General features: G+C 46.1%; 1 protein-coding gene across 1 annotated transcript; it reads right to left on the bottom strand.

The window, feature by feature from the left end:
• Positions 1-551: 551 nt before the first annotated feature.
• LOC139831467 (uncharacterized) lies at positions 552-7,812 on the bottom strand. The gene is given in 6 exon segments (XM_071820746.1): positions 552-594; positions 2,662-4,798; positions 5,033-5,159; positions 6,407-6,592; positions 6,692-6,870; positions 7,797-7,812. Coding segments are annotated over 6 exon segments (2,688 nt in total).
• Between the last annotated feature and the right edge of the window lie 901 nt (positions 7,813-8,713).

Below are 8,713 nucleotides of genomic sequence, written 5' to 3'. Positions count from 1 at the left end.
GAGTGGCTCCCGATGGAAATAACTGGCAAAAATTGCGCTTGCGGGGACTCGAACCCTCGACCTGGCGCTGCCGCACTACCACTCCCTACCGCTTTGCTACAATAGTGTTGTTGACACAAGTATGGTTGTCCATGTATATAGACATGATAGACTAATCAGTTGTCTTAAAAATCCCTCCACCTCGACCAAAATCCCTCCGACCAGGTGCATCTAGCTAGGGTTCCTCCTCCGACCAAAATCCCTCCGACCAGGTGCATCTGTTGCATGGCGGCGCAGTTCCCAGCCTGCTCGGGCAGTTCTTCTAGGTCAGGAGCGTCGTCGCGTCGCCGCCGGCGGCCGGGCACGCCCATCCCGTATCGGCAGCGGCCATTCGATTATGAGCCCGCTGACGTATGTGACTGTGGTGAGAAGATGCCGCAATGGATTTCTTGGAGTGATCCGAATCCTGGGAGAAGATACCGAAACTGCAAAATTCGCTCGGTTAGTCTTCGAGCACGCCCCCCCGCCCCCATTCTGAATTTCGCTCACCGTCTTCTGAAGTTTCTTTTCTACTATGGCTTACTTATCCTCTTTTGTTCTTCATCTGTCAGATTGCTGGTGGAATAGGGTGTAAAGTGTTTAAGTGGATTGATGATCCGCTGGATGCACGTCACAAAGAGTTAGTTCGTGATCTGCGTGATGCTGTTTGGGATCGAGATGAAGAAATTGAGAGGCTCCAGGTAGAAATTGAGAGGCTCCAGGAAGAAAAGTTTCTGCTTGCTGCAAGGAAACAGAGCAACCCTGAACCAAAGAAAATGGGAGGCTTCATGGTTTGGGTGCTATCTGTAGCTTTTGTCATCTCGTTGTACTGGGTGATGTGTAGGAACTGAAATTAGGGTGAATTCAGTGATCTGTTGGTCAGGAGGAGAAGAAGCTAGAGTATATGCTAGAGTTATTGTGTTGTAATTCCAACCATTTGTCTGTTCGTGCCACAATGTTTAGTTCCTGAATTTGAACCATGTCTATGTATGTGTGCAATTCTGTTCAGTTGAAAATGTGTTCCGTTGAAAATGAGTTCTGTTGAAAATGTGTAGCAGCTACTTTTGCATGGCGGCGCCGCCCATATATGGTCGCCGGCGTCAGCCATGCACGGCGGCGCCGCCCATATATGGTCGCCGGCGTCAGCCATGTATTGAAAAAATTGGGCATGGATTCCCCTAAAAATTGGGCATGGAGTCCCCAAAAAATTGGGCACAAATTCTGGGAACAAATAGCTGACATATTCAACATAAATTCTGGGAATATTGAACATAAAAATTGGGCACAAATTCTGGGAACAAATAGCTGACATATTCTGGGAACAAATAGCTGACATTTCTGGGAACAAATAGCTGACATATTCAACATAAATTCTGGGAACAAATAGCTGACATATTCAACACAAATTCTGGGAACAAATAGCTGACAAATTCTGGGAACAAATAGCTGACATATTCAACACAAACTGCTACTCATCTTCTTCAAAAACTTGACGCTTCCTAGTCCTATTTCCTCCATCATCATCATCATCATCCTCATCGCTGCAATATTGGTACATTGTCTGATCAACCTCCTCGATTTCTTCGGGCACAACCTCTTTGCTATGTTTCTTCAGTTTGTCCACAATGACTTTTTCAAGTAGCACACGTTCCTGGTCACTTCTCGTCCTACTCCGTGCAGTGCCTTCTTTTTCTTGCACAGGAACTTGACTGGAATCTTCATCTTGATATGATAGTACAGCAACACCGGGTCCCTGTTCATTTTCTTTTACACTCCATAGATGTCTATGGTGAAATTTCTGCACAACTTGCCATTTTCCTTTCAACTTGGTGTCTGGCACATAAAAGACCTTGGTTGCTTGTGATGTCAGAAGGAAAGGATCAGTCTTGTACCAAAACTTTTCTGTGTTAACACTCTTGAAGTGTCCATCATCGTCGAGCCCGGGTTTCCTACCACCAAGGTCAAATCAGTCACACCGGAAGAGGACAACTGACCGATGGACGCCACCACTGGAGTTGTATTGCAATCTGATGATGGATTTGAGCTGACCAAAGAAGTCAATGCTGTTGCCATCATGATCTCCCTCAGAAACGATTCCACTATTTTGTGTCTTCCTGTTCTTCTCGCGGTCAACAGTATGGTACCGAACACTGTCAACAACACATGCCGAATATAGTCTCACTCTAAAATCTGGTTTGCACGCCAAAGCATAGAGATCAGGACAGACATCATTTCACATTTTTCCAATCTGCAAAAAATCAACCGGGGGTGAGTAACACACACAGCAAAATTATATCATGAACTTTTCCAATCTTCAGAAATAGACCAGCTAAAGATCTCACATGAGTCTGAAACCATCTAGCAAAGTTCTTGGCAAGCCATCTATCAACATTGATCTGACCACCTTGTTGGTTCAACTCTTGTTTGCACAGGCTGGAATGGCAACAGAAAATAGATCCTAATTATTATTTGGAGAGGCTGCAATAACCTATCTATATAAGGGGATGAAGAGAAACGTACTCGATGTATGGATCAACCTCGTGGCAACTTCGGAGCACATACCACACCATGTTGTCATAGTCCTCACCAGCAAACACATATTGAGAGGCTCCAATAAATTTCACACCGTGTTTGAAAACAGACACATCACCAATATGTGAATCATCCCGCTCCGGATTTCTGCTTGGACGGTTGAATCTTGTTTCAACATCGTCGAAGTATCTCGAGCAAAATGTCAGGCACTCATCAACAATATATGCTTCGGCAATCGATCCCTCCGGCCTGGCATTGTTCCGGACATAACGCTTCAATGTTAGCAACCTTCTTTCGACTGGGTACATCCAACCGTAATGCACTGGGCCTCTAAGCCTTGCCTCTTTTGGTAAATGGATGGCCAAATGCACCATCACGTCGAAGAAAGATGGGGGGAAGATCTTCTCAAGTTTGCAAAGAATAACTACGATTTCCTTTTCAAGTCTGTCCAGAACGTCTCTCTTCAGTGTTTTGCAGCACAGCTCTCTGAAGAAATTTCCAAGTTCAGCAACCGCTTCATATATGTCTTCATGGATTGTTCCTCGAAGGCCAGCCGGTAAGATCCTTTGAAGCAATATATGACAGTCATGGGTCTTCAGCCCTTGAAGCTTGCACTTATCAGCAGCAACACACTTGGATATGTTAGACGCGTACCCATCTGGAAACCTCACAGCTTTTATGAATTCACAAAAAGCAATTTTTTCTTGTTTACTCATTGTATACCACGCCTGTGGCATCTCAAAAGAGTCAGCTAAAACAGGCTGCAAATGCAAGTCACGTCTTATGCCCATGTCTTCCAAATCAAGCCTTGAATTCACAGTGTCTTTGGTCTTGCCTTGTATGTTCATGAAAGTACCAAGCAAATTGTCACAGATGTTTTTCTCGATGTGCATTACATCGAGATTATGCCTCAGCTTTAGATCTTCCCAGTATGGCAAGTCCCACAAACATGATCTACGGCTCCAACACTGACCGTCCTCACGTTTCCTTTTCTTCTGAAGCTTGCCTGGTATCACATCTCTAACCCTATCAAGCTGTTGCTTCAGCTCTTCTGGAGTGAATTCCGCTGGCTTCTCACGGCTTTCAGAAGCACCATCGAATTCTTTGCTATTTCTCCAAGGATGGTGCCGAGGTAGCCAACGGCGGTGCCCAATAAAGCAGATTTTGTTCCTTAATTTCTTGGAGCAATTCTCTTTGTCACAACGCACACATGCCTGGTAACCAGCTGTGGCCCTCCCTGACAATGTGTGCAGTGCCGGATAATCATGAATACACCATAAGATTGCAGCACGGAGATCAAACTTGTCTGGACTATTGGCATCATACGATTTTACACCTTTCTAGAGCTCCTACAGCTCTTCCATCAAAGGCTCCATGAAGACATCAAAATCTTTTCCCGGAGATGATGGACCAGGGATTAGCAATGCAAGCATGAAGTTGGACTGATCCATACATGCCCACGGCGGAAGGTTGTATGGCACCACGAATACAGGCCACATGCTGTAGGAGTTGCTCATATTCCCGTAGGGATTAAAACCATCCGTGGCAAGTCCAAGCCTTATGTTCCTGGCATCAGCGGCAAAGTCTTTATGAATATTGTCAAAATCCTTCCATGCATCCCCGTCTGCTGGATGACTGAGATCATTCTCCACGTCTTGCCGCTTCAGTTTGTGCCACTGTACTTCCTTTGATTGCTCCTTTGAAAGAAACATTCTTTGCAGCCTTGGAATCAATGGGAAGTGCCTTAGCACCTTCTCTGGGATCTTTCTCCTACCATCAGCATCTTTCCATCTGGAGGCTTTGCACTTGGGGCAATTATTCTCCTTGGCATAATCCTTCCGGAACAATACACAGTTATTCGGGCACACATGGATACTCTCATAACCAAGTCCCAACCTGCCGACTATGCTAAGTGCCTCCTCGTATGACTTTGGTATTGAGCTATTAGGGTATTGCAAGGCCAAAATCAGGAGTATCGCGTTGAATGCAACGTTGCTAATCCGGTAGTACGACTTGGCCTGAAGTAACTTGACTGTGAGTGAAAACCTTGACATTGTACCCCCATCGCTGGCTGCGCGCTTGGCTTCCTCTATCAACTCAGCAAATATAGTGTCCTTTCCAGCACCTTGCGGTTCTGAGTTGTACAAATCAGCAAGCAGATCAGGAATTCTATCATCTTCGTAACCATCTTCCTCTTGCAAACCATAATAGTGTGCCTCTGCATCACCTCCACCAACATGGTGTGCCCCTGCATCACCTCCATGTCCAGCCTCAGGTTCACCTCCATGTCCAGCCTCAGGTTCACCTCCATGTCCATGTCCGGCTTCAGGTGCACCTCCTTGTCCTCCATGTCCAGCTTCAGGTACAGGATGTAATGGTTCTCCATGGAAGACCCATCGGTCATAAGTGCTTGCCATCCCAAAAAGAAGCAAATGAGACTCTACTACATCTAGAGGTTTTGTGCACCGGTTGAGACAGCTACGACATGGGCACAGCACCTGATCAACATTGGCAGCATTCAAGCGAACAAACTGCATAAACTCTGCCACTCCCTTTGTGTGTTCAGGGGAAAGCCTTCTAATTCTTGTTGTAATCCAGCGTCTGTCCATCTGCGGAAGAACAAAATGATGCAATTAGCACACACCTAATCGCACCCAGTTCCAATTTCAAGCAATGCACAGCAGTTCAATTCGATTTTGTGAACTGATGAAGAAGAACAGATCGAGAGGGGAGAGATGAGAGGGGTGCAGACCGGGAGATGCGGAGGGGCTCGTCCTGGAGAGGGCGAGGGGCTCGTCCTGGAGAGGGCGAGGGGCTCGTCGTCGGCGAGGCAGATGGACAGCAGATCCCTTGCTCGGACGCAGCGCCGGCACAACCACCACCGCCGTCACCTCGGACTCGGTACTTTAGTCCTAGTAACAGCACATATTGGATCACAGAGATTCGATATTGTGAACTGACGAAGAAGAACAGATCGAGAGGGGAGAGGTGAGAGGGGTGCAGACCGGGAGATGCGGAGGGGCTCGTCGTCGGAGAGGGCCGGGGCTCGTCGTCGGAGAGGGACGGGGCTCGTCGTCGGAGAGGGACGGGGCCGCCACCGCCACCGCCGCCGCCGCCGCTCGTCGTCGGAGATTCGAATTTCTGCTAGGTTATCGGAGGGAGTTGGATTCGGAAGGGATATTTGGGCTTCTCCTGGGCGCCAAAAAAAATCAAAAAAGAGTGAGGGCTGGGACTCGAACCCAGCACCTCTAGATGTGTCAACGTGCCAGTTAACCAGTGGAGCTATTGGAGAGATCTTGTCAGCTTACCATCCTTTATCCTTTACATAGTGGAACTAAGGCAACTTTTTTTTTTATAGTTATGGATATGATCTTGTTACATAATCTATCAGAGGGGATACTGATTTAGGACAACAGTTAATTTGTACAGGAGCATTAGCTAAGCAACAGGCTAATATATGACTAATAATTAATTACGGCTAGCAAACTATATATATCTATATATACTCCAGCATATATAGACCACCAAAAGCACATTATATTACACATATATAGTGCCAGCCTTGAGCTCAATAACATAGTACCAAAAGGACACGTTAATTATAGATACTACCGAGGAGGTTCAACGCTCATTTACTTGAGCACATTACATAGACCAACAGGCCATTAGATAGTACCAGATCGATCGATAAGAGGTTCAACGCTCATATTACTTGAGCTCATACACACATATATATAGTACTACTAGCTTAATTAGAGAGGTTCAGCCTGCTAGCTCATTTCTCGAGCTTCCTGACATACAACTTGAGACCGCCCCGGGCGCGAATGCGGAACCAAAACACAAAGATATCATTTGCCTTCATCTTGCTCTTCCGCACCACAACACTCCAGTTTGTTGTGATCACTGCACCATCAAACTTCCCTTTGCCCTGGAAAATCCTCACTTTCACACCATGTCTCTCACTGTAAGAGACAAGAAAGTCATTATCTGGAAGCTGCATATTCGTCGAGATGTACTTCTTGGTAAACTTCCGGTTGAAGTACTGCAGATTATAAGATGCAAAACTTCGTTCAGATGAAGTAATTGTCAACATATAAAGATGCAAAAACATCCTTGATCGAGATGGAGTAATTATATTTACCATTCTGGAACAGCCTTCCACGGTACTTGCACTCTTTATAGTGCACACATAAAAAGGAATTGCGGGGCGCTTTTGGTCAACAAGATATCTCAGGGTATCAACTTGTGTAGGATTCATTTCCACTAGATTGGGATACATGCAAAAGTCATCCCATTCCTCACCTGCCTCTATCCTGGGACCTACATATATAAGGAACCAGGGAATAAGGCCTAGTTTAAAGTTTTCCTAAAACTGAAGTATATCAAACCAACAGTATTTATAGAAACTGAAGTATTCCTTGAATGCTACAAATTGACTAGCTATTATGCCAAACCGAGACTAATTAAGCATTTGACCTATATCCTGCATCTATAACTACTATATATATATTTTACCTCGACGAGTCGATGGACATCGCCAGGAGGAGGAGGAGCAACTTCCTCATGCTCAGCTGCACAATCCATTGCTGCAGCATCATCAGCTTTCTCTTGCTTGACGTGAACCCTATCTAGAGCACCATCCTCACCTTCGGAGGATGAGCTGATGTCGATGGTCTCAACGGCCTTCTTGGATGGGACCAAAATGGCAACTTCATAGTCATAGGGGTCCATGGTGTCGACCTAATAACAAGCAGTGAACAATTTGAGAACTATGAAACTATTAATTACACATTAATTAAAACTAAGTTGGGATGTTTAGGTTCAGATTGACATTCGCACTAGCAGCACTAGCACATGTTTTGAATCAATCTAAACTAGGAAAATCTACTCTAGCACTAGAATCTACTTTGAATCGATCAAACCCTAGGAAAATCGCCGCTCGGACAAAAAAACCCCAATTAAAATCCCCCGAGATTAAGTACGGCAAACCCCAGAAAATCCCCCGCTCATCCCCCAAATTAACCTGAGCTTCGGCCGATGGAGGCAGTGGAGCTTCGGCCGACGGAGCTTGACGGAGCTGCTTGATGGAGCTTCGGCCGACGGAGTTGGGAGAGGAAGAGGCGGCAGTGGCGGCTGGGTGAGAGAGAGTGAGACAGGGGAGAAAGTTGCTTTTGGTATAGGACATTTTGGGGTGGGTGGGGCAAAATGGCACCCACTGACGTGTGGGGCCATCTAGCAGTAGATACCACTGGGTTGGGCCATTTCCGGTAATTTTATGTGGATTAGGGGCCAGCAGGTAAATTGGAACCCTCATTCTCTGTTTTTACTAATTATAATAAATCAGAAATTCCCTCCTCCGCCTCTCCGCTTCTTGACGGTTCCACTCCGCTTCTTGCCGGTTCCACTCCCACTAGACGGAAAACCCTCCTCCGCGCCAAGACGCTTCTGCCTCGCCGCTTCTGCCTCCTCCGCCGCTTCCTCCTCCGCGCCATGGACGATGCTTCTTCTTCCTCTTCCTCTGTTCCGCAACCGCTTCTGCCTCCTCCGCCGTCAGCAATGCAGGCCATTACTCAGATCAGGACCTTCACCGTCCATGGCGGCAAGGAGATCGATGTTGTCTACACAAACGAGGAGGAGACGATGAGCAAGTACCTGAAGATGTACGCGCAGTGGTATGCGGAAGAAGAAGAGAACAAGTTTGTAGGATTGGATCTCGAGTACACTCGGGAGGACCCCAACCACGAAGAAGACAACTACCTCGCCGTCGCTCAACTGTGCATGAGGAACCACGTCCTCGTCTGCCACTTTTCCTGGTTTGTAGACCTTAATCTTGCTCTGATTTACTTAATCTTGCTCTGATTTTGTTAATCTTGCTCAGATTTTAGTTAATCGCTAGTGCATGATGAACCAAGTCACCCTCGAGTGCTCTGTTTTAGTTAATCTTGATCTGTTTTAGTTAATCTCGAGTGCAACAAATTAAACTACAAACCGTGCTAGCTGCAAAACAAGTTTTGTTTCTGTGTTTTGTGTAACAAAAGCCACAAAGCATGGTGTGCTGATCTTGCAGATTGAATCTATCCATATGCTCATCTAGCATGTACTGGATTTCATTATACCAAATTAATTATCACAAAGCAAATTTCCGGAGTCCTGATCTTGCATT

Source organism: Lolium perenne, chromosome 5 (assembly GCF_019359855.2).
Source record: "Lolium perenne isolate Kyuss_39 chromosome 5, Kyuss_2.0, whole genome shotgun sequence".
In the NCBI taxonomy this organism is placed as follows: Eukaryota; Viridiplantae; Streptophyta; class Magnoliopsida; order Poales; family Poaceae; genus Lolium; species Lolium perenne.
The sequence above is the reverse complement of the archived record's forward strand: the minus strand, read 5'-3'. Positions and strand labels throughout refer to the sequence as shown.